Here is a 26,808-nt window from a genome sequence, read left to right as displayed (position 1 = left end):
TGTCTCTAAGGCAGTAGGATGCAGAGCAAAGTGTAACTTTTAAAAAAGTCTGTTACAAGACTGCTTTCCTGTAGGACTGGCTTCTTCATTGCTTGCAAAATAGGGTTAGTAATTAAACATTTGAATCAAGTAAGACCAGAAAGCCCTGCAGCCCAATCACTACAATGTAAATTGCTACAAGCTGCAGACAGGAAGCTTTTTACACTATATAATCTCATAGAACTATAAATTTAAACGATGCTATGCCAAGCTGTATAGCAGCAACTGATACTCCATTAATTTCATATGCTACTTCTATATGAAGCTCTTCTAAAGCCTGATATCACAGACTCAGAAACTAATTCAAGAAATTCTAGCATATTAGGTTCATGAAATCAAGTCCTGCTCTGGAAGCATGTGGCAGAGGCAATTTCTAAGCCTTCACTCACAAAAGGGACTTTGATCAAATTACTACTTTGCTACATTTGAGAAAAACAAAAACCCACAAAAAAGAGCCACACCTGATGATTTGCCAGAGAAGCCAGAAGACTCTCACCCAGAAAACTCCTTTAACAGAGTCTGTCTTATTCAAACACAAGCAATCCATAGTAATCCAAGGCTGTGAAGGTCTCCTCCAGCAAGTCTAGCCCACCTATTCTTTTCTACCAGCTTCAGGATACATCTCAATCTGTAACTTGCTAGTTTCAACACCAGTTTCCCAACAATAAAGAAGTTCCAGGGTTTTCTTGAAGGGGAGAAGCTGCTCTAACCTCTAAATGCTGTTTTTATAGCATCACCAAAACCTCCCAAAAAACTCACTCCAGACTTCTTGGAGAAGTTAAAGACAGAATGCTTAGTTTCTTGACCACTGTCAGGCTGGGACATAGGCTAGACTGAGAAGAAAGGCAGGGGTACTGCAAGAAAGCACAGGGAAAACTCTACACAATCTGTGCTGTCTGTTTTAAGCAATTCAGAATACTGTAAACCTGCCAATGCCTAAAAAACTGATCACGGGATAGCAGTTTTGCACAGACATCAAGTTCATCAGCAAGTGCTGCCAATGAAAAAGCAGCAGCTCCTTGCAGATTTTTTTTTTTTTTAAAAAAAAAAAAAGCTCCACTCCCTAAGCCCTAACATAGATTCTAGTCTGACACCTACAGATACTATCTCCGCACTTGTAAATGGAGAACATAATGCTTTAACATACAGCATGGAAGGGGAGATTCATTAAAAATTCACTTTCAAAGCAGAATACTTGGAACATCCCTAATTATTCCATGTGTGCCTAAGTGTGTGGAAATCAATGAAGATTGTTTCTGTACCTTTCATGTACCTAACATCATTATCTCTTGGCAAGATCAGCTACATCAGCAGTTAAGACTTCCAGATCTCTACACCAGAAATTGTTACAGGACACTGCAGGACAGTTGGACTGAAAAGTGCATTCACTCATTTGAAAAAACATTATGTTGTGGTACATAGAATAGCAGCCTACTACATACAGACTATATTTGGTGGAAATGGGAAAACTGTATGAGAAACTGTACTAGGTAAAGATTTGCAACGTAACACAGGTTTTCATTAGAGTATGTATGTCAATGCTGTAATGCAGGAAAAAAAACAACCCCCACACACACCCTTAAATCAAAACCTTAAGTGGGTCTGATGCCTCAGTAAAAAGAGCTTTAAAAGCCATGATCACCCACTGTTCCTAACTCTAGCAAATAAGAGAAACTGAATATTTAACCAAAACTGGAAAGATGCTATCTACACAGGCTTGAAAAACAACCCCCCCGTCATTATAAAATACCTTTTATTAGTATCCATTCTTATGAACATACAAACCAAATTTTATTTTTCAGTTAGAATCTTATGCCAAGTAAAGAACAGTCAGTTGGGAGAGAGGGGAGGGAGAAAAACATAACAGAGAAATAGGGTTAAATATCTTTATATCAACTATTTTAAAAATTAACATTTTATATTTATTCTAATAATCAAAAACATTTCCAAAGCACTGTAGCAAATATTAAGGACCATTGCAAGCTAATGTCCCAAACAGAGACTTACCCTAAACAGACACAAAAGAGTGTTCAATACCACACAGGGCAGAAACAATGAGTTCAAGCTTCTAGAGACACTGCAACGTTAACTAAAATGACACCCTTGGGAGTTCTCATAGTCACTAATGTTCATGAATAGAGTAAGCTAGTGTTTACACGGAAGACACTACTGCTTCATCAGGATTTAATCATAATTGAAAAATAGAAGTAGAATATATTACTGACTTATTTTGAACAGTGAGTCCATTCCGGCCAGACCAAAGCCACAGGTTGTCAAGATCAACATTTGCAGAACAATATCTGCAAAAGCAGAATTCCTTCTAAATGGAAGGATTCCTTCTAAGTGGAAACAACTTGGTGTTAGCAACACTTGCATTCTTATGACTAAAATCAGATACTGACCAAAACAACAAACACTGGTTGAACCAAGTCTTTCCTTATCCACATTAGCTAGCTGACAACACCAGGATCTGCCTATAAAGCTAAATGTCTTTTGACATGGTTTTTGAGAAAGTTGCTTTTTGCCTTGAGTAACGCATCCTACACAAAGCATAAGCTTTCAGGTTCAGATACAAGCATAAACATAATCCAAATGGAGTAGAAGTGAAGGCAGGTTTAAGAACTACTTCCAGGAGTCTGAACTCCAAGTAGCCCCTTCTTCAGTTCAGCAATTTTATCTTCTCTTGAGGCTGCATAACTCTTTGCTGTCTTTATGAGAGAGTCATGACGCTTCTCCAACCCAGCCTTCAAATTAAGGTATATCTCCTAGGAAGAGGAGATAAAGGAAGAAAAAAGAAGAAGAAAAAAAAAATCCATCAGCAAAGGTTTATGCTTTACAGGGATTTAAGTGACAGTGGGTCTGGTGGTCCTGAGTGATTTCAAAGCTATCTTGCCCCTGGCTTAGGAAAAAGCATCCACAGAACAGAGGAAAGCTATAGCACACCAGAAACATAGGTGTAGCCACAAGCAAACTCCCAGTATTATTATTCTATTGCAACTCTGATGCTCACAATACTATGATTGTCAGGCCCAGTATTCACACTGCTACTATCCCAATCTGTGTCAGCCTGTGTGACCAAGCCCTCCATAACTGTGACTGCTACCATCCTCCTCCAGCAGAGACAGTACTCCAGCAGTGAACAAAGAGGAGATGATGGGAGTATCATGATACAGAAAAGCACATCATGAGCTACTGGTACAGTATCTGTCACTAGAGCAAGGGAAGACAAGTTTAATTTCACCTCCTAAAATGCTGGGTAATCACACCATCTCACAGGCTTCTCTTAGGTCTGCAAAGTCCACTTCTCCTGTGGGCTGTCACGCACAAGCCCTATTGCCCCTGTGGAACCACAAGCAGAAAATGCCCTCCTTCCAACTATCCACCTTAACTACCACCCGCTTAGCTTACTGGTTCTGCAAGGCCAATGAGACTTCCTTCACCTCCAGCTACTTCTTAACCACAGGAGCGGACTTTAACACAGCCCAACTTGAAGTCAGTTTTAAAAATTCCAAACAGGATTCCTTTAAGAAAAAAGCTCACCTTGGCTTTCATTTCTTCTTTTTCAGCATTCTCATTCAACTGCTGGATTTTGAATCTTGTCTGTTGGATCTCTTTATGAATTGCCGTCACTTTCTCATATACAGCCCCTCTCTTTTCCTGAACTCTGTTACAATACCTAAAGAAGAAAAATTATGAAAACTAGTGCTAAGCCATTCAACTGATTAAACATTAAACTCAACTCCACATGCAGAGCTTGCATCTTACGAACATGAAAATAGCAGTTCTAGAGTCAATGCTGTACAAGATTTACTTGCCCTGCAAGCACAGCTAAATAGATTCGTTTCCATCACACTGTCAGAAAGCTTTTCTCATCCTTAAAAATCTAGCACTGCTTAGCTACAAAAAAATTAAATTCAAAGAGGAGTTACGGGTATGCATTGAAAATGCTCAATTGTTGTCAGTCAAGGCAGCTCAAATGACTCCAGCGACACTGGCCCAGCTCAGAGCAGCAACCAGCTGGACGCTGTATCTTCCTGCCTTTGAGTAATACAGTGCAGACTTCAGCGGAGAGCCCTGTCCAAAGGTCAGCAACCCACCGGACCAGGGTTAGAAATGATATAGCTGCACTTCACATCTGAGCATAGCCGAAAGCCACACTTTCTCCTCAGCCTCAAATCCCCTTTGATCAAGTTACAGCTCCAGTCCCACATACCAATGTTATATCCAACTTCAAGCCTATCCTTTCCCTGCATCTCAAACATAAGCACCATGTCAAGCACCCTAAATTCACCATCTCAGCCAATCCACCCAACCTTTATTTATTCCCAAGCCTCCACCCTGTGCAGCCCTTGCGAGTCACAGGCAAAGATACACATCAACACCTAAAGTTTCATACATAAAGCATGTAGTCATTCACTCTTCTGGCAGAGAGAAACTGTTCCTGCACTGCCCACAATTGCAGAAAACAGAATTTTCCCTGGCTGATTGAGGCATGACATGAGCTTTTACAGCTACCAAGGACTATCACAACTCTTGCCATCTTCCAAATCTTTGTCAAAAGACATCCTCAACCCTGCTGCCAATCCACAACATAATTGCACACATAATAATTGCTACCTATGCACACACTTTATCTCCCTGGGGGAGGAAAAAAAACAGGACATTCACTCTCCAGTGGTGCATTAAGTATTTAGATAGTATACTAAACACAGTGTGACAGAACAGAATAATCCTTAGGCCAAATTTATATAATACTAGCAGTTTGGCACCACAAGGTTTAGTAGTTCATTTCCCCTCTCCTAAACCCACTAGGGAAGCTGCTTGTTCCTCTCCCACTGAATACAGGAGAAGCAAAGAGGAGAGGAGCAGGAAGTTCTGAACTGACAGACCCCAGATTTCTTGTAGTATGGAGCCATCACCTTAGAATTGCAACAAACAGGAACAAATAATATCTCCCTAACTTGCAGATAAATTCAGATAGCTTCAACTGTGAGCTGCTGTGTAATCAGCAGAGGATTAGACTAGGAGCAAGAAATCTGCTCCTACTTCAAGTGCAAAAAACACCCACCAATTTATACAGACAGTTTGTATAATAATTACAGTTGGAACTACAGATGGAACTGTAGCAGCTGCTTTCTCTCAAGAATGGCTGGAATCACTTGTTTTCAAACTTGCCTACTTACACCTTTCTATCTCAAGGCAACAGTCAGGACAAATTCTCTTACTCATCAGTGAAAACTTGTTTTCAAGCCAGGGTTACCTCCCTTCCCCTCTTTCTTACCAAGAGACCTAATTTCAACACTCCAGGGAAATATCTAATACATCAAAAATGGATAAACTGGCAGCAACTTTTAAAATAAAGGAGCATTAAACTACATTATTTTCATTCTTGATTTAATTAAAAGCTATTTTTCCTTCCAGTCTAGCTTAGCTGGTACAATACACTATATAAGGAGCAAAGGAGGCCTGGTAATCTTGCACACCACTAAAGCCTTTCAGCATGACTCTAAACCTTAGTTACCAATCTCAGTTATGTGGAAAAAGCCTTTCTCCACCATACTCAGTCTACTCAGGCAATGATTTTCCATATTTCCTTTGTATCTTCCAGTATACAAAAATTGTTGTTTAATAAACTTTCTCCACTACATCTCAGCACTTCTAATCTCACAGTGACACCATGACCTTGCATTGACAATACTGCAGTTTGCTACTGCAGTCACTGCTGCGCTATAAATATTGCCTTGCGACTTGCCTTTAGCATAAAGTAGGAAGGAAGATGGGCTGAAAGGCTTTGATCAAATGACACTCTTCCTTTTGTTTTAGAAGCATCATGTCAGGATAATACTCCTCTGAGATACAAGCCCCATTTCCCCATGGGTCTTGAACATCTTTGATAATGAGCAAAAGTGGCAAGGGAAATTATGAAAAATTCATGAAAGGCAAATGGGGCTTTGTTGAAGTCTGATAAGTTGGAAAATTATCCCAATGTGACATTCTCTTTAAGAAGATAAAAGAATCAAGAATAAGCATTATAAATTAAATTAGTAATCCAATAGAAGAATTGCTGTCAAGTCACATTGCAATTATTGATTTGAGACCCCAAGTCCCTGCCTACAGCATTACTGGTCTTCATACAAAGCTATCCCACATCACTCATTTTCTTCTTATTGCTAAGCTATGTCTGGTACAAACACATGAACTTTGGTAGCACCTAACCAAGATAGTAAGTAGCATCAGGCAGAAATGTCAACTCATCCATACTCAAATACAGTGTGCTTATATTGCTCAACATCTTCACGCTTCTTTTTTATCCGTATTTCAGTTGTAGATAGCTTCTCCTGCTTTGCAGTGACCAGTCTCTTTAAGGACATTTCATCTGTCTTCCCCTTTTTCAGCTCTATCTGGGCACTCTCAAACTGGTCCTCTAGATTTCTGACCTGGAGTATGTAAAAAGCATTGAAAAACATAAATGGGGAAAAGTGTTAAAGCAATATACCCTATTAGAAGTTTACTAAAATTAGAGTTGGCTTCCTACTTTTAAAGAGATCTAATTGCTAATTAATTCTTCCTATAAAATCCAAGCTCCCTAATCTTTATCCTGTATGAAATACATCTGAATGGTTAAGATCACATCAATTAGTATGACTTACAGAAACTACTATATTCTGCTATAGTTCTTAGTCAAGAATAATTGAACATATGCTGTACAAATATCCAGAAAGACTACATATCATTTTTCAAATCTCAATAATTGCATTTTTCCTAAAACTGAATAGTAATTAGGAAGGTACTGTATTGTGACAAACATTTCACCAGTGAAAGACTGGCTTGGTAATATCAATAAAATTAGACACATTTAAGACATGACTGTCCTTGAAGTAGTAATTTTTGCTCTTAGTTTCTATACTACAGGCAGAAGAGACTAACCCGCATTTTCCTCCTCCTCCATCATTTCCTACCAATAACCCTAAGACAGTTCAAACTATTTTAGGTCAAGTTTCTATGGCAACAGGGACTTTGACTATTAAAGGTGGTCAATAGTACATTAGTTAGTGATGTGCAGCAAAGCAACAGCTATGTTTTACTGATGTTTCTTAAACTGAGATTTTGAGTTATCAGAATTCTTTCTTTTTGGAGCAGACATGAGATGGGAACTTTCAGGATACAGATGTTTAATAATGATCACCTGTCTTGCTTTGACATTAATTCCCCTTAACTAGATATAACTTTTGTAATACAAACCTCTGATAATACACTGGCCAGTCTCTCCACATTTGCTCCCTGTCTTTCCATTTTCTTTTGGTATAACTGCACCTCCAATTGGCATGATGGCAGAATCTCAACTAGGTCTCGATAACCTTCATATTTCTCTATAACCTCTTGCTAAACAAAAAATGAAACAAAAAAGCACACACAAGGTTTAATAGAAATGGCTTTGGGGGTTGGAGGTTATTTTGTTCTGGTGCATATTGACTTTTGTATCCATTCCTTCATTGTCTAATGTACATGGGAATTAAGAAACACAATTAGTTGTTGCCAAAATGAAGTTTTCAGTTTACAAACAAAAGCATTTATTCTGGAGAGGAGAAGAAAAAAAGAAAAAAGTAAGGACATGAGAGTGTTTTACGCTGTACTAACCAAATTGTTACAAAAGCTATAAGGACAGAAAAAAGTTATACAGTGGAGAAATTCTGTACTGATAAAACAGTAGTTACATGAGACAAAAACAGATGTCTGGAATTACAGCAATAAAAGTTCCATCTCTTGGAACAAAAATACCTAGGGAGAGAAAGTTAGGCAAGTTTCACTGATGCATGAGCAGCTGTGAGCAGCAAACATTTAAAGATTGGACATTGTGCTTTTTTTTCCATAGTAACAAGCTAGGAAAAGAACTCAAGAAAATATTCAGTATACTAGTAGAGACAGCCATAAATTACAGAAATAGCAAGTAAGAACACAGATCACATGAAGCATCTGTTCTAAAGTCCATAGTATTTGTGAGCTGCCAAAATAATGTCACCTCTTGAGAGCAGGCAGCTAGGCAGGTAGAAAGGATTAGAGTTCTACACCTAGTTTTGTAAATAAACAATTACTCATTAGAGACAAAGCACCAGTGATTGCAAGCCTGGTTTTTTTTGGGGGGGGGGGGGGGAAGGGAGGGGGGCAAAAAGATAACATACAATGATCCTATGGAAATAAGCTTCAGTTTTCTCTGAAGCTGTGATGAAGAATTTAATTCCAGACTAGCCACCATACTGCTGATTTTTGACTAGAAATATAAACCAGTCCAGTATCAGTTCAAGATGAGAGTTCAGCAAGAACCATGTGCTTTCTCTGATAGAATGCCTTCTTGTACAAAGGAGAAGAAATTAAAAAAACACTCACCTTGGCTTTCTTGAGTTTCTTAACAGTTTCTTTCATCACCTCTTTGTAGTTTTTCAGTTCCTCTGGACTCTCTACAATTTTTGATTTCAGCTGCTCTTGTTCTTCTTTCAAAGCAGCCATCGTCACTTTGAGCTCATTCTAGTCAAAACAAACACTTTTGCTATTAGCAATCTAAGCAAAGAGTTGTGAGGCACAGTTTGTCAGAATTTTATGACTAGACAGGTTTTTCCCTGCTGTATCCCATTCCTCATTAGGAAATTTGCTTTAGAAACAAAAGTTACTCTAAATAGTGCCAACATCCACAAGCAAAACAATTAACAGCCTACTTTTCTCCCTGAACATGCTTACAGTGGTGCAGTACCAAGTTGCAAGAACAGTATTAACCAGCATTCCACAAAAAGCCTGCCAGCTAATACACATGGCTAGCAGCTCTCTCCTTCAGGACCCCTCTCTTAGGGCAACTCACAAAATCACTGCAGGGTTTCAAAGCCAGCTGTGGCATCCTAGTAGAAGAGCACCACACTTCCTGTGCAATTTCTCAAACTCCCGACTTCTCCTCCTATCAGGTCAGTGTATTTCCCCATTAGTCATTCTATATATGTAACACAAGTCTGTAGCTTCCTAGAAGCTCAGGTTTGTTGCCCATTAACAGATCAGCCTCCTGAATAAGCACAGAGCTTTAAGCTGCAGAGACATGCATTTATAAAGTTCACAACAAAACAACCCACTGCAGAAAAGTTTCCATGGGAAAAGTGAAGCTGAAACAGTTTAAAAAGCTAAAAATCACCTCCTGAACTATCACATTACCTAGCTCCAAGAATAACCCGATCTTAAAGAGAGAAAAATGATCAGTTAGCTGAACTGGAATTTAAACTACAGCCTATATCAAGGTACACTTACCAGTTTTCGGGTCCTCTCTGCAATATCTGACTTTTTTTGCGAGATCACTTCTTGCAAAGCTGTCTAGTTAAAAAAAAAAAAGCAACAAACTTAGAATAGAAGCATCTCTACAACTACCACCTCCTTTTCTCTTCTACTATAGATCTGTCTGCAGAAGAGACGCTTGCCCTAGTATGGGTTAAGACTCTTTCGGGGAAGAGGCTACATTACACCAAGCTAATCTCCCAGACGCTAGCCACAATTAATGTAGCACACCTCATTGCTATTTAGATCTCACTGATGGTTTCTTTGGAGTGCCGCAGCTAGCGGACAAAATAGCAGTCCATAAAAACTTAAAATACAGGGAGGGAGAACATTGTTGAAAAGCCACTGGGAGCACTAGGGATGCAGGCAGCAGTAGGTAACTTGAAACAGGGATGAGGGATGGCACCAACTTATGAAGGCTCTCTCCAGAGCGGGCAGGTAGAGCAGAAAACAAGAACAGAGCCCCTAGCTCCCAAAAGCCAAACCAGCTACCTCTGTACCACGCTATCAGTTCCCTTCCCTGCAGTACCACACCAAAACCTGCTCAGCATGCTTCCATGTCATGCTTCACATCCCAGCTCCATCCCAACCAGCAAATGCTGGTACCATTTCCTTTCCTCTATTCTTATCACCCTGGCAGTTTGTTGCACACACTCACACAGGCACAACATTCTTTTGTCAGAGGCATTGTTTTTACTTTGAGAAGACCTACATTAATACACAAGGTCCCCAGTAATAAGTAGGTGAAACATGGTTAATATTAATAGTAGAGACACAGCTTAAAGTAACACCCAAAAAATACTAAGCAGGTGATTTTTTTCCCCTCTCTCTAAAGTGGCTGAAAAGGTTACCTATGAGACCTAGAGGAAAGCTGCCATTGCTGGAAAGTATCAGTCTTCCCTACCAACACCACCTTTGCTCTTTTTCTAGGGTATTTCCTTGGGCAACCCTTCTTAGGCCTCAGCTTATTTCCCAACATAGCTCACCCTCAGTTCTGATTTAATCCTTCAAATTCAATTGCAAGACAAAACAAAAATTTAACGGGGAAATAGACATATCATTTTTAACAATAAAACAGGTATCTCTAAATTCATCACAACAATGTATTTTAAAAAGAAAGAGCAGAATACCCTAAGTCTGATTCCAAGTATGTTTCACATTCCTTACAAGTAAACAAAGAGTTAGTGGTAGGGATTAAAAAGGATGTGGTGTTGTAATGACTTTTTTGTTTTAAATCAGAAAAGTCCTCTTTATTCTTCATAAGAATAGGGGGAGGGAGACAAAAAAAACAAGAAAAAAAACACACAGAAACAAGGAACATCCATGATCAGAAGCTATGGCAGCATTCCAGAGAAACACATAAAGAGATCATACTGTTTTCCGACGATAGTCGTGGTTTAGCAGTTGCTGCAATTCCTGAATGTCATCAGACAGCTGCCTGAACTCCGCTTGCTGTTCTACTGGAACAGTGCTAAGCAAAAAATAAAATAAAAAATAAAAATAAAAAAATCAAGATATTGGACAGTGAGGTCAGAGTATAGAGGATAAAACAATCACTCTAAAAAGAATTAATACTCAACAGCTTAGATGATCAGAGAAAGATGGTCTCAAATTAATAGCTTACATTGCTTGGTTTAGAAGATTTTGTAGCTAATTTAAGGAGCTATTTTAGACAGAGGTGGTACAAAAATAAAAGAGGGAATTGCAGATTTAAAAGATAATATCTAAGACAGACAAGCACAAAAGAACAACACTTCCACCAACTTATGTAGTGATTTGGATTTACAAAGTTTGCATAATAGTATTTGCCACAGAAACAGCTTATACTAGGGTAGACCTGTAGCTAGCTGGAAAGCCTCCTGTCTAGCATATACCAAGAAAAGCTATCAAGGAAGAAACCCATTTTGTTTTGGAAGCAGTCTAGGAAAGTAACCATCTCTTCAACCGATTATCTATGAGCAAAACAAAACTTGTCAGCACAAAGACATGGACAGCAGCACTAAACAGCCCGAAACTGAGAAGAGGAAAAACATGCCTAATAATTAAGACAAATTTACCCCTCTGAGTTAAAACCTCCTACAGCTATGTAAGAGATATTGAGACATATCACTAAAATACCAAATCAGCCAAGAAAGTTCTACCAGTCTCCGAGATACAAAATACAGCATCCTCTCAAATCAACCATGCACTCCCAAAGTCATATTTCTATTTTCCGACAACAGCTCTTCTAGCCTAACACCAGAAGAGCCTGTGCTATAACAGAGTGCAACCCAACAGAAACAGCTTTCTACTTCCTGGCTTGCTTCCCCAGGAGGCTAAACAATAAAGTCAGTCAAGTGTCAAAGGAGAAGCTGAGTCTGCCCAAATTAAAGACTCCTAAACAGACTTTGAGAAATAGCCCTAAGTACAAAAATATTACTCTGCTTTCAGAACCAAGTTATAAAGCATGTGGGTGCACGTGGTGAGGAAGAGAAGCTAGACAATTTGAAAGAAAACCTTGAGGAAAGCAAGATATGTTTCACTGCCATTAAACAAAGTTAACTACTGTCTCAACTTATTGCCTCTACACAATTAGAGTCTGCCCTTCACAGCAAACTAGTCACACATGCAAAAACCCACACACATTACTGAAAGTAAGTATTTTTCTTCTAGTCCAAGAGGAACTTTTACTTTATCTGCAACAGATGGGGGTGGGGGGGGAGAAAACACTTCTGAGCACTGGTTGGGCTGTCCAATAACTAGACCAAGTTTAGAGAAGTCTGTTGTTATCAGTCACTTCTGTCAAACCACACAGCTCAACTAGTCAGTTCCTAGTTAGACACCCCACACGTGCACTGTGAACAGGAGAGCTAGCCAAGGCAGTTAGTGCATCTCAGCTCCTGCTCCTCATACTCACTTCAGCTTCTCCAGCTTCATTGCTGCCTCTTGATTTGCTGTCTCTAGTTGTTGTAGTTTCTCCATAGCCGATTTCTGCAAATTAATTATGTGGAGATGTTTTTATCTTGGGGGAATATGGTTTACATCTTGGGTTCTCTCAGAGCTCTGCTAATCATGTATTTCACTTGAAATGCACCATCTCTATACCACTGAGATATTCAAAAAAGTAACTACTAGCAGTTTTAGATTCAGTCCAATGACTGTTACATTTGCCATTTCTCAGGATGATTCAAGGTGTCCAAATCTCCACTTCTCAGGTTCAACTATCAAACAAATTACTGGAAAAAACTCAGATGATACTACTTAAGTAGTATTTTGGCTATCATACCATATAGAAACCTTTACATCAACAAGCCCAGCTACTCTTTAGGTAGCCACATTTCTTTCCGGCAGGGAGCTGACATGGCCCAGAATTAAAAGAAAGTTCTAAACTAATAAGCTTCTCTCCTTAAGGGCATTTCAAAAAGTCTTCCTTAAAACTTTTACAGTAGCTGTGTTGGCTCATAACCTGTAATGTTGTAGTACAATAAGTTTTACCTATATTAAACTGGCACCTTCATACATTATGTGGCTACATTGAAGACTCCAACACGTTTTTTAAACAGGCAGTTAAAAAACACAACCTCTATGCTTTCAGACCTAGGTTAATATTAATTATATTTAAGCAAGTATCAGGAATAACATGGCATCTAATCTTACATAGTTCGACTGTAATTCCAAGTAGACTCCACGGCGCGATTCTCTGAAATGTATAAAGTTGAGAATGCCACTCAAGAAGCGAGCTGTCCTCTTTGCTTCTGAAATTGGAATTGCAAACAATCACTATTTTGGTCTCCACGTGCATTGCAATTGCTTAGAAGAAGTTGGGCAAAGCATAATTCAGAGAAGAGACAAAAATTACAAAAACAGGGTTTGTCTTCCTCTGCCTCCCCATCAGTAACAGGCAAAACTTTCACAAACTACACAAAAACTAGCACCAAGCTATGAACTTACACTGCCTTAATGATTCTATGCAATTTAACAAATAGAAATGGGCATCTAGGGGAAAGACTTAAAATGCAGGCTCATATTAAAATAAAAAAAAAACAGGGAGAAAGAGCAATCTCCGATAAAACTCTGAAGACAGAAAACCACTGTAACTATCAGGCTAATTGAAAATAGCTGCTTGAACTATGGGGACTCTCTGGCTCTATTCCAATCAAACTTTGAGGAAGATGATTAGAAAGGTCTCAAATGTCTTAGACAAGACAGACCCAGAAGTGAAAGAGTTCTTCAAAATAGCCTTTTCTAAGTTGTCTGTCATACCAGAATCACCACAGCTGGGAATTGGAAGGACAGAAGAGCAAATTTAAAAATTTAACTGTTTCCTACAGAGATATTTGCATAAGAAATTCATATAGAACTCCAGAGTTTTCAGGAAAATTTTCACTGCCATGTATTTTTACACCATTTCAGGAGCATCACAGTTTGATCTCCAGACTAGTAGTAGGATAGACTTGTAACATTCAGAACCCCCCACACAAATAATTTAATTGAATTAGCCTACATAAGGAATAAGATGAGGAACTGCTCATTTGAACCAGCTTGTCTAAAGGGCACAGCGAGGATCAGAAGAGTAGCTGGTAGCCAGGGACAGTTCTGAATACTAGACACCCATCTGACTCTGCCAAGTGAGGAAGAAAGCAGCCGGGATATCAAGTGACACCACCCCAATCCCCCCACGCCCCAATAGGACACAGAGGATCACAAGCACTTGCTTACTTGGGTTTATAACATCAGCAATTTGAAAATCATTAACACGGCACACCGGAAGAAAGCGCTCCCTGCAAGGAAACAAAACACAAACTTATCTGAAGTGACCATTACTATAGTGACCATTGCACTATAGATGTTCACTGGTTCACTGAAAATAAATATTGTCCTCTTATCCCAGAGCCCAAGTACAATAAACACGTAACAACAAGAAATAGTCTCAGGAGACTAACACAGTAGGACTGCGTGTACAGATTAGTGTTAAAAACTCTGTAGTCTTGCAGTATTTCACAGGGATAAACAAAATAGGCTTCTACAGAACAAGATTTCAGCTTAGTTAAGCTTCAGCAAACTCCTTCGCTTAACTGAGTCCATTCTCTCCTTACAACTGAAGAGAAGCTTAAAGTCAAACACTCACATCATTGCAACAAAGGTACCTAGAATTCAGAGAGCAAGTCCACATAACAGGTACTTAAGATCCCTTTTGGGGTATGATGGCGAACCTCTGGCCATTCAGAGTACAGCTACGTGCTCCAACTTGCCTCCTGCTCCCCCCAAACTAAGTCACTACTCCAGCCTCCTAGTCATCACAATAAAGCTAACACATTTATTTAGACAAGAGACAGCTGCCAAGAGTTTTATTCTATTACAACTTTGCTGCCTCTTGCTCATCTGCAAATTTTATTTTGCTCAGAACCAGAAAGCAGCGGAACCACCACCAGCTCAAAGGTGGAAAAAAGCCCCGTTACCTCTAAACTGAAACTTTAGAAGGAATAACAACTGAACAAACTCTTGTACTTACATGTGAATATACAAGTTACAAACAGGTAGAAAGCCTTCAAATATTTGTGGATACATTATTTCAACGTTGACAGGCATCTAAACAGTAAGGAGAGCAGAGTGAATATGTAAGCACGGCATACTTATAGGAAAATAGGTAGGTTTGTTTCTACAACATAAGATCATTCAGACAGATTAAATACACAAATGATGGTCTCCACACCCCTGGGGAACACAAGTTAGTGAAGCTCCATCTGTGGGACATGGATCTTCTCTCTAGTAAACTCGAAGAATAAGGTACCACCCCACCTCACCCCCCCCCCCCAAAAAAAACCCCCACTCACATAGTCATCATAAAGTAGCAAAAATCCACCCTAGGAAGAAGTGTCCTAGGATTTTTTTCAGAGACTGCAAAATGAAGCCACTGGAAAAATCCTCCCTAGACAACACCATCTAGAAGCAAAAACTGCTCATTGATGTACATCCTGCATATTTCAACTTAAAATCTCTCCTTCTCAAAGCAAAGAAATGCAGTTAACTCTCAGGAGACAGTGTGCCATGGCAATAAAGGGTTTAATGCACACAAGCCATATTTCAGATTTCAACTAAAGTCTGAATACAAACACAAACCACTTTGCAATAGGAGTAATTCATCTCACCTCCAGAATATCATAAATACTAGTTATTTTTCTGTTGTCAAGCACATTAACTTGCTTGCACTCCATTTTTTGTGTGAACTGACTCACAGCTCTACTATAATAGAGGCTGAAGGCTGCTATCACTTCTACTAGCAGTATCACTTTTGGCTAGTCAAAATATAAAAAGACTACAATAAATAAAGCAGCAACATTACAGATTTTGGAATTCAATCTAAACCAATTGCTTTAATTTGTTTAAGATTGGTGGATAACAACAGTCTCTGCATTACATGCCTGACAGCAAGAAGAAGAGTACCTACTATTTTAAATATTCCAAAATAGCAATGTCCAACTGCTTCATGAAGTATGCAGAAAGAGAACGCAGTGGTATATCGTCCCCTTTTCTAATGCCCAAAACTTCTTAAAACCTCATAATACAATATCCAAATTAATGTTACTGTGTGTGAATAACTGAGTTATCATGGGCACATGTGATTTTGCCTTTCAATTCATCCAAAAATGGCATGAGACTACTATTTTTCCTGGCTTGCAGGAATTACTTTGTGTATAACTGAGACAGAAGATACATTAAGTATCACATCAGCACTGCATCAGTTTATCCAGGCCATCAACCACACTTCCCCTCAGATTCCACTCAGCAAATGGAGAGCTGGAGTTGACCAAACACTAAAAGCAGAATTCACTTCTATTCTAGACCAATCTAATGGTCTGTCTAAGCTGGCACCCTCTTCCCACCAGGGCCAAAGGCAGAGGCCTGGATAGGGCACGAAGGCAGAAGGAAGCCCTCCACCCCAGAAGAAACAAACCTAAAAAAGCAAAACAAAAAAGAAGTGAGTATATACTCAGCCCCTAACAGCTCAGAAACTTTCAAGGCCAGAAAGCATGTCTTTGGATTTAATTGTTCTTGAAGGGTTTCCTCTTCCATAAGCTTGTCCAGCCTCTGCTAGAATTTAGGTACATTCCTGGCACCTGCCACACCTTGTAGTGAGGAGCTCCACAGCTTAAACACAAAAGGAGAGGGTTCTCCAAAGAGGGCTTGTTTACAGCCTATGGTGGTAGCAAGCTTCTCTTGATGCCCACCACTAGTTCTCATCTTAGAGAGGACAGTCTCCTCTCCTTGGGAGGGGGGGGAAGAGGTAAATAAGAAACTCAGATTCAGCACACCCAAAAACCCACTCTTTCAAGAAGTGCCTTGAGCTGAAGCTAGCTTCCAGAACAACAGCAATAGTCAAAGCAGATTCCCAGATGCAGTCAGCAGCACCACAGCAACAGTCCACACACAGATTATACTCCCAGTTCAAAGAAACCTCCTCTAGTAAACAACCCACCACAATGACTGCACTACAACACTGCACGCACACTCCTGCCTACTTTAACAAAACAGTTGCTTCCCTGAACAGAGACAGTGCAGATCCCCGTGCCATACAGCAGCTCAAACACCCTGAGTTTTCTGCAATACAGGCAGGATTTCTAAGCTCCTGCTCATCCAGTTACCATACACAAAACAGCACACTACTTGCAGTGTACTACTGATCTCAGAACATACAAAAAAGGGCAATACTTTAACATTTAATTAGTAGGGCCAATATTTATTATTTACCTCACACATCCCATTATACCTGCCATTACACACATACCATGTAGAAATGCTCCAGGCGGATTCCATATACCTTCTGCAGGATTCTCATGAAAATCATGTGTAAAACTTCAGGCTGCAAGAGGAAGGACACACATTATATGTCTTCCAATATATTGTATATTATACAAGGCAGTAATGACTTCAGGCAGCTGTAGACCTAACTGCCATATCTGTGTCCTCTATTTCATTCTTTTCCTCCTCACTGAGCAGCTTTCAAACCAAGTGACACCAAAATATACCAAAGGTCACAGACACAGTAACTCCAATGCACAGTAATGTACTTTATCACACTATTAAAAGGAAAAAAAAACTATGACTCAACAAGTTCTTCATCTACATCACTGTTTTGCGATAAGTACAAACCAGTCTCGCTGCTACAAAAATATCCTCCCACCCTGCCCCACATCAGCAACCACTTGGCCCTACCCAGGGCCAAGCTCCTCCTTGAGCAGGCTCAAGCCCTTGCACAGCAGCACAGGCAATCTGACTAGGGCATCCATTCGGTCTTTAAGGCACTTTTTCTTCTCTTGAGATTGCTGCCAAGTCTGAGATCACAGTAATGCTCAGACCAACAGAAGACGGGGGGACACCGGGCAGGAACGCTTCTTGCAGGATCCATTTAAGAGCACTGGTCCATCACACGCTGTTGAAACTACGGCGCTGTACCAACCACAGGGGCTACTTTCACCTAGCTCCCACAGAGCTGAGAGACAAGCAGAGGCCCTGTAACTTCACGTGCGTCCATTCAGGCATCCATCCCCTTCCTAGGCAGGGCCGAGCAAGCTTCTCTCAAGCTGAACCGCAGAGAAGCTCTGTTGGCAGCCCTGCGGCCCCGAGGAAATAAAGCGGCCCAGCAGGAGAGGAAGACTCAGCGCCCTACTTGAAACGTTTTGCCGCGGAAGGCTGAAGGCCGCGCAAGGCGGGGGCGATCCCCTCAGAAACCAGCTCGCGGGCAAGAAAAGTGCCCGAGCCCCAGAAGCGCCCCACCAGGCAAGCGCCCCGCGGCGCCAGCAGCCGCTTCGGCTCGGCCCCTGCGGCCTGCGACTGCCGCGCGCCCCCCGCCGAAGGGGCCGCCGCCACCGCCGCCACCGCGCCCGCCCCAGGCGGCGCCCCGGCCCGGCCGCGCTCCCGCCACTCACACGCACACGCACCTTGGGGCTGGGGAACAGGTCGCCCTTGGCCAGGTTCCGGGCCTCGGAGCCGGCCAGCACGTGGCCGCGGAGGTAGGTGACGATGTCGCCGGGGCTGTAGCGGGGGAACGTCAGCACCTCCATAGCGCCCAGCACCCGCCGCCAACGGCCGCGCCGCGCGCCGCCCGCTTGAATGTGGCGGGCGCCTCCTCCCCGCCCCCGACGTCACTTCCTCCACGGCCCTAACGGCCTCTCACGGTGCGCCACGCCCCCGATCTGCCCCAGAGCCTATCAGCGACAGCTGGGGCGAGGGCGGGAGCTCCCCGGGCTCCGCCCCCGCGCGGACCGTTGACCGTTGACAGCGGAGGCGCTGTGGGGAGGAGGGAGCGGCGGGAGCGCCGCCGCCCCCGCCCCGCATGCTGTCAGCCCTTGTGGCCGGTGTCCCGCAGCCACCGGTCGCACAGAGCACCGACACTAACCCGCAGCTGGTTGCGCTCGTGCGGAGGGGTCGGAACCGGCCTTTCTCGGCGCGCCCTCAGCAGAGGGGCACGGGCCGCCTCCTCGATGAGCACGGGGTGGCTCCGCCGCGCTCCCGAAGGCCGTTAACAGCACCGCAGCAAGGCACTTCCTTCCCCAGGACGGACGGCCGGCAGCTGCCGGCTGAAGGAGGACAGCACCGGCTGGAATTTTCACGCGGAGGTTAAAGCGCACTTAAGGCTTCTGGAGCAGTGCTTAGCATAGCACCGTGCTCGGAGCCTTAAGGCCCAGGTTTACAGACAGTGCTCTGGGAACAGAGATAGCAGCAGCATTTTACCAATGCCTTAGCACAGCATGTGGGCACACGCTGCACGTACCTCATTTGCTGCCTGCCAAAAGGAGCACTGCACAGTTTTTCCTAGCTTTCCGGTCATCCTTTTTTAGGATACAAACCCTGCTGCTTCTCCTCTTAGCAGCTTGAAGGCTACAGGGAGTACAGGAGATAGGACCGTGCCCACACTCTGAAGGCTTCTCTGTTTCTTCTTGCAGCAGCCTTCCTCTACTTGGGGGTGGTTTCATTACAGACTTAATGCCTAAAAGAAAATCTGTAAGAACCGGCTATCCAGGCTGCCAGCTTGAAGTCCACTGGCCCAGGCAGCAGCCTAAAACCGAGTACAAGATTCCATGTTTTCAGGCTAACAGCCAGAGGAGAAAGGCATTCTTGGCACGTGTGGTGGCCTTACACATGGAGGCATTATGATGCACACGTGTCTTTGATACCTCAGCATTGAGAGACTAGCTCGACACCTGCAGGCAGCCCTTGGCCTTCCCCCTCCTGCTAGCTGTTGTGAAATGCGGAGCTATGAGTGGCAGCAGAGCATTTTGGACTGCACACGCATTGCCCAGCCCCAGCCTGCTTGCCTACATGCAAGCTGTCAACAGCCAGACTTCTAGCTCCAGGGTTCTCCGAAACAGGGGACCTTAGTGCCCTCTAGAACTTGGCGGATGCCTTTTTTCTGCTGCTGAGTTGGACAGAGGGAGCGCGGGGGAGAGACAATTTCTTTAACTGCTTTACAGCCCTTGACTCTCTTGAACGCTAGAGGTTTCAGGGATGGCTTCCCCACAGCCTAGCTTTCCCAACAAATCACAGGCCAGAGGCTCTCATCGCATGCCTTCAGCATCCTCTTTCTGTAGTCTGTGACTCCATGCAGAACACTGAGACGAGGACATGATTTAATTATTTAATTCCTGGAAGAGCATCCTTGCTCCACAGTGCTGGCAGCTGCAGCAGGTACCTGGAGCTACAGCCTTCCGCCTTGGCTTGTTTCAGCTGGGGAAGACGTGGAGCTGTCTTCAGCCACAGGTCTCCCACAGGGCCCTTTCCAGCGAACCACCACTCCTAAGGAAAACAAAAGCCCCAGTGAGAGCCGAGAAGAACAGGAGATCCCCAGAGCCGTAATCGCTGTCTGGCAAGGCAAGCAAGGCCTCTCACAGTCGCTTGTTCCATGCATCAGCCAATTTGCCATGCTGCAAAAGCCTATCAGGGAGGGCAAGGAGAGGGAAAGCAAATGAAGGCTCATCACAGCATGATGCTGGGCTCCCAGAGCTGGCTTCAGGGAGAGGCAAAGATTAAACTTCACCACTCCTCAGCCCAGCAGAGATGCTGGGAAGGAGCAGCTGCAGCGCATACTGCTTCCTCAGGTGTCCTTCCAGCCCCGCCTGGGTGAGACACATCGCAGCTGCCACTGCCCTCCTGGGGGGAGGGCTAATAGCACCTACCAGCTCCCCAAGCACTTTCAGCATATGCTCTTGAAGCTCTCTGGGGGCTTTCCCTACGTGGACCTGCTGCAGTACAGTCCGGGCCACCTTCTCCTAGGGCATGCTGAACCTCGGCCCAGGAAGCAACTCAAAGGCAAAGAGCATCAACTTACAGTGCACATCTCCAGCCAAGTCTTCTCCAGGAGGTTGCCATTCACCTCACAGGCTTGGAGGCCCTGGTTGAGGCACAGCAGGCTCTGTTCTTCGTTACCCAGCATGCGGAAAATGTACACTTTCAGGTGGTAGACTCTGGGGTAGAAGATAGGGCTTGTAGAGCACCGGGAGAAAACCTCTTCTGCAAGCTACCGAGAGAACAATGGAGAGGCATGTCAGGAGAAGTCATTGAGCTCGGCCATGGCTCGGCACTGAGGGCAGCACCTCTATTCCCCAAGGAGAAAAGACAGCCACAAAGGGACAAGGAGTGCACAGCTAGCAAGGCTGACATAGCACACAAAGCTCTCCCGAGCCATAAGCCCTCACACGGAGCAGGCATTTCAGCAGGGCTCACTAGCTCACGGCTGTGGAAGTCTCTTCTCCTCTCTTGCAGGACATTCCCACAAGGCAATTCTCACACGCCCAGGAAGACCCCCTGCACCTGACTGCCTTCTCTTCCACCTCTTGCTGAGACCCCTGTGAGAGGAGGCTTTCGCCATGTTCCTCTCTAGCCCACTACACTCTGGCTCTACCCTGGCTCCAACCCATCACGGCTGCTTCCACCTGGCCTCATCGAGCCACAGCTGTTAGGAACACAGCTTTCCCTAGAGTCCCCTCACAGCACGCACATCCCCTTCGTCCTCTTCCCTCACTCTTAGAGCCCCGGGGCAGCTCTCCCAGGCCCTTGCCGTGCTGTGCTCAATGTCATTTTTCAGCACCAGGGTGCAGCACTCCAAGAGCCGACTGCATGCTTGAGTGGCAAAAACGGAGGCATCAGCTCTCTTCAGCAACCGCCTGGCCTTTTCAAAGGGCTTCTGGAAGCTGTCCCACTGCCCAAGCCTCGCAAACCTACAACCAGAGAGAGACACACACACACACACACATATTTTGTAGCAATGATCAAGTAATTGGACTGTCTCCTAGGCTAACAAGTCTTAGGCTCCTTGCCACCTTGCTCCCAGTGCACGGCCCCCCAGCCCCTTTCACCACAGTACCCCAGGGACGACCGCCTCGTTGGAGACAGGCCGCGGGACAGGACAAGCCCAGAGCTCCCACCTCCCCTGCCAGAATCCCTGCCTGGGGCCTCTCGCCAGTCAAAGCAACTCTGTAACTTACCAAAGAGCCAGGGATGAATACAGTCCAAACAGGATGCTCTTCTGTGATTTGAGGATGCGGTTTGCTTCATTCTGCTCTACGAAGCTCCTGCACTCTTCAAATGACTTATACTCCCAGCCTGTAACACAAACGTATCTCAGAAAAGCAGTGCTGCCCTCCGCTGCCTTGTTGTCCCTCAGGCATTCGTAGCAGGAGAAAGCTCAAGCACAGCAGGTGAATTTGGGGGCAGGTAAAGCACTCAGAGAGCAAGCAAAACCTAACAGGAGTGATGCAAGGGCTGGAGCTCTCCCCTAGCTCCTCAGGGCTATTCAAGCTCCACATAAACGCCCTTTTATTCAGCAGCTTTCTAGCGCTGACAAAGAGGTGCTGCCATTGACCAGCAAATGACAGCGACTCCACAGCAGAGGCTCTTGGATGCCTCCTGGTCAGGCACATCCCAGCCCTGCTATGCCCGCTTCCCCAGGAGCCAGAGCAGAGTGAGCCTAAGAGGAGGTTTCAGAAAGGGGAATCTCAAAACACAGGAAGCAAACATGGTAATTGCAAGCACTTTGAAATTACCCTTGGATCACATGTAGAAAAGGCAGAAAAAGAAAGGTGGGAGGGTGGGGAAGGAAAGAGAGAGACACACACACACACACACCCAAATGGCCGAGGACTCTGCTGAGGAAGTAAAAGGATTGCTGGAGGCTCCGGGGTCAGTGTGGTATCAGGAGAAAAACCATCTTTGCAAGCCTCCTGGCTCTCTGTGGCCCTCCTCACTGAGCACTTACCAGCATAAAGCAAGAGGTCTAAGCAGCAGGAGAAGAAGCACACCTGCCCAATGATCCTGTGCTCTCCAGCCACCTGCTTCTCTAGCCTGGAGAGCACTTCCGCACATTCCGGGTACCTGGGCAGGAACACAACGAGCCTCCATGGAGCATCTATCTCCGTGGGGTGGGACCCAAGTCAGCACCTCCGGACGTGTCCCGCCCCCCTTCCCATCATCCCTCTCTCCCTCTCTTTCCCTTCTGTGCTCTTTCTGGCAACTCCATCGGAGAACTCCATCGCACTGTTTTTCACCCAGCAATCTTTTGGCAACAAGGCTCCGGGGAAAGGCTTCAGTGATCCTGGCCCAAATGGCAAGCCCCGGAGCAAAACTCAGGCATCCTTCCCATGCAGCCGGTGCTTTCCCGTTGGCCCAGGAGCAGAGCTAGTCACCTTTCCATCAAAGTCTTTTGCAGTAAAAAGAGGCAGAAGAGCATGCACAGATCCCCAGTGCCCTCCACACTGTCCCAGAGAACGCGTTGGGTTCAGAAGCTGTTCCTCTGGAGAGCTTCCCCTAGACGAGCGTGTGAACGGAATCCAGGGCCTTCTCCGGCACCACGGCCAAGTGGCAGGGAAAGGCCCGTGTCCACACAATTAGACCTGGCTAGCGCCCAAAACACAACGAGCGCATCCAAGCTGCCCAGCGGAAACGGCTCCCCGCACTACGCTCTCTCCTAAACCAGGCCGGGGAATTGGCTGGGGGAAGCACTACGTGGCCAGGGCCAAAACCAAGCCAGGAACTGTTCAAGCAGGTGAAAAGCAGACGCTCACGTTCCCAAATAGCCAGCAACCTTCCTTGGCATTATTTCATTTACCAGCGTAGATACAGCCAGTGAGTATCAAAGAAGACACCAAAAAGCCCTCTTCTCTGCGCGCAGGGAATGACACAAGAAGGATCTCTGCTGGCCCCCTGACGCCGCGCAACCAGCCATCTGTCCAGCAGCAGGATTACCTCATCTGGAGAAAGAGCGCCGTGAAGAGCGTGGCTAGAACCTTGTAGTCCAGGTCGGGCTTCTCCAGCTCCATGCACAGGCTCTTGGCGCGATAGCCTGGCAAGGAAAAAAAAGCAGACTCGCACAGGCTCTCTCTGCAGAGATCTCTTCTCACAGGGAGCGGGGGCAGTACGTACCGACGTCGACAGAGAGGGGCAGATTTCCCAGGCTGAGGTTCAGGTGGGACAGGGCCTGGGCGAATTTTGCAGCGTTTAATACTCCTCCTCCAAAGGGCTCGACGTCAGAGCTAAGCTGGATGGCCGCCCGCCCGTACTGCAGCCACTCTTCCCGGCAGCCCAGGTCCTGGCAGCACTGCGCGTATTCCACGTAGGACAAGAGGATCTGAAAGGGTCCCAACAGGAGAACGCACAAGACTGAGCCTCGCCAGGGCGATTCTCTGGCCTAGAGGGCACAGGCCATAAACGCAGCGGCCAGTTTCTCTCTCCTCTTTTACTCTCAGGGCTCTCAGCCGTACGACAAACTGTTCTTATGACTGAGAGCCCTGCTAACTGCGGCCGTGTCAAGACGAGGGCCACAGGGCGTCTGTCGCACACGAGCTTTATAAATGGCCACAAGGAAACTACAGAATACGGAAACTGGTGCCGGCTTAAAGCCACAATCACCCAACGGTTACAATTATGAAACAAATCCAACGAGAGGAACAGCCGAAAAGAACAGCAGCCCCCGTCTTCTGGAAGTTCGTAAGGAAAAGTTCAGGGACACGGACATCTCCGTCGTATCTGGCCTCTTCTTGCCGGGGCAGACCCTGCTGCTACTCTTGCCAGGCCAGGGAAAAGGAGCTATGTCAGAAACGCGTCTGCTGCCGCTGCAGAGAGAAGGCACTCACGTGACTCGCATCCTCAGACTCCTCGGCCGTGTTGACCTTCATGAGCGCTGCCAGGCGCAAGAGCCTCCGGCCGCTGGAAGTGCTCTCCAGGCTGAAGAGCTGCTGCAGCAAGGAAAGGCAGCGGCTCTGCCAGAACAGCCAGGGGAGCCTCTCCCTCCTGCCACACAAGAGAAAGTGCTGGTCCACAGCCACTAGCCACACAGGGCCGAGTCAGACAGGGCCAGGGGAAGCAGAGGGGGGCACAGAGGAGGCAGCTCTCCGGCAACACATGCCGGCTCCCCCATCCATTAGCCTCCAGCTCCCTCCGCAGCTTTCCCCACGCTAAGACCTATGCTCGCGTAAAGGCTGGGCTTAAGCCTAGGCAGGTGTGGGCCGAGGGGCTCAGGACCAGGAAGGAAATGGCTCTTTCTTCCCCTCTCTTTCCCTTCAGCTTCTTACCCTGCCTCTTGATGAAGGGAGCGTTCTTTGCTCTTCTTGTAAGAGGCATGCTCCGACCTCTCCAGGAGAAACTGAAAGATGACGCCCAGTGAGGTGACTGGGAATTTCCTGTTCAGCAGGCTCAAGGCCTTCCTGATCGTCGTCTTTGCCAGGTCCATGCATCCCATATTGTAGCAGACCTGCACAGGACAAGGGTTGTTAAGACAGCCCCAAAGGACTCCGACTGAGCACACACCAAATTTCAAGTCTCTGGCTCATTCTAGGCCGACGGCCTCGACCGGTTTTGGCCAGAGGGTGAAGCGGTCACAGGAAAGGCTGTGCCTCAAAATGCCGGCGATATCCCCGCCACTCCCCAGGAAGGCATCCAACTCCTCCCACCAGGAGAGCCCTCAGAACCCCCCTGTCACTTTACCTCCCCTTTCAGGCTCAGGAAGGTGGCTTCTTCAAAGCAGGCAAGCACCTTGGCTTTCTTAGCCCCTGAGCTCCTCAGGACCTCTGCTCTGCTCAGATTCATAAAGGCCTTTGAACAAGCACACAGAGAGCACGTGAGCGTCGCTGCGGAGCCTGCGCCCAGCCCCATCATTCCCACTTGCCTCCAGCATCTCTCTGAGGAGGGCACGCACCTGCCCCTGGCGATGCCCACCCTAACACACACCACGGGCACGGGTGCTCCTTTGCACCACCTCCTGGCGGGTGCAACTTGTGCAAAGGTCCTGCTTCTCTGCCCTGCGTCTCTTGCCACAGGAGAGGCAAGCAGGAGGAAGAGCCCGGGTCTGACCCCAGCCGTTCACCCCCAAGTCCCCACAGAGGCATGTCCCATTGCAGCGGGGAAATTGGCTTGCCCAGGGCAAGGCAATTGCGAGGACTCCATGTGCAGTGGGCTCAGGCAAGCAGGGCAACTCACCAGGTAGTTGTTGGAGACATGCAAGTAGGCAGCCGCATGCTCCAGCAGATGATAAAGGGCTCTGGCATCATTGCCCATTGCCATGTGGTGCGGAGCCAAGGGCACAAGCACCAACTCCACAATGGCCTTGCATTCACAGGAACACACGGCACCGTGCGTCCCTTTGCTCTTGCTGGGCACCGGAGGTATCCGTTCCGCCTTGGCCAGAAACCGCTCTGCCGCTCTACTCGGAGACAAGATCACGGAGAAAGAAGAGACACACTAGCATCACCTGCACTGGTCTGGCTGCCTAGACTAACGGCATATTCGAGCGCAGCACAAGGCCACACGCGCGCGTGCGTCACAAGAGTGCGCCGGGTTTCACAGCCTTCCCAGGTGCGGAGAGCGCTGGTCAGTTATTCTTTCTGCCCCACGCAAGGGCAACCGGAGTTTCCCAGGGGCGGTCCACATTACAGTTGACAGGGTCGACCCCTGCGTGGCCTGGGTACCCCCCAGCCTTGCTCTGTCTCCCCCCTGTGCTCCTTCCTCCCTTCCGCTCTTGCTGCCTTCTCTCCTTGCTCAAGAGCTTTGGCTCTCCCCTGACTGCAAGCAAAGCCAGTGCCACCCACTAACACAGTGCTTTTTGGCAAGATTCGTTTTCTTCCACTGCAGCGATGTCAACCAGTGCACTGGGCAGTCTTCAGGAGCTCCAAGGCCCTGGAGCACAAGGAGAGTGTGGCCAGGCAGGACCAGATGAGGACCAGGAGCCACATCTCCCCTTTCAAGCAGCGGCAAGCTATTGATTTGCCCTTAGCCTTTGCTGACCCTGCTCTGCAGCAACACTGGTCTTTTAGGCAGGGAGAAAGACAAGCAGGCATTTCTGTCACCTTCCACAAGCCACCCTGCTCCCAGTGGCTGCTTTGCCCCTGCCCAGCTCGCAACATTGCTCTCTTACAGCTAGAAAGCCGGCGGTGCTCCACCCTAACGTGGCCATCATCACTGTGGTCCCACTGGCTTCCTCAAGGATGCTCACCT

General features: G+C 45.9%; 1 protein-coding gene across 1 annotated transcript; it reads right to left on the bottom strand.

Annotated features, from left to right (window-relative positions):
• Positions 1 to 1,778: 1,778 nt before the first annotated feature.
• On the bottom strand, positions 1,779 to 18,437 carry NUF2 (NUF2 component of NDC80 kinetochore complex). Its single transcript, XM_013954088.1, has 13 exons — positions 18,267 to 18,437; positions 17,114 to 17,188; positions 14,840 to 14,916; positions 14,047 to 14,108; positions 12,985 to 13,082; positions 12,245 to 12,318; positions 10,723 to 10,819; positions 9,325 to 9,387; positions 8,425 to 8,562; positions 7,282 to 7,422; positions 6,301 to 6,476; positions 3,580 to 3,715; positions 1,779 to 2,804 (listed from the first exon to the last, which is right to left on the bottom strand). Exons 1-13 carry the CDS (start codon positions 18,387 to 18,389, stop codon positions 2,655 to 2,657), a joined length of 1,410 nt encoding a protein of 469 aa, XP_013809542.1. The 5' UTR covers positions 18,390 to 18,437; the 3' UTR covers positions 1,779 to 2,654.
• Positions 18,438 to 26,808: the final 8,371 nt, after the last annotated feature.

This window comes from Apteryx mantelli, chromosome 8 (assembly GCF_036417845.1).
Source record: "Apteryx mantelli isolate bAptMan1 chromosome 8, bAptMan1.hap1, whole genome shotgun sequence".
In the NCBI taxonomy this organism is placed as follows: Eukaryota; Metazoa; Chordata; class Aves; order Apterygiformes; family Apterygidae; genus Apteryx; species Apteryx mantelli.
The sequence above is the reverse complement of the archived record's forward strand: the minus strand, read 5'-3'. Positions and strand labels throughout refer to the sequence as shown.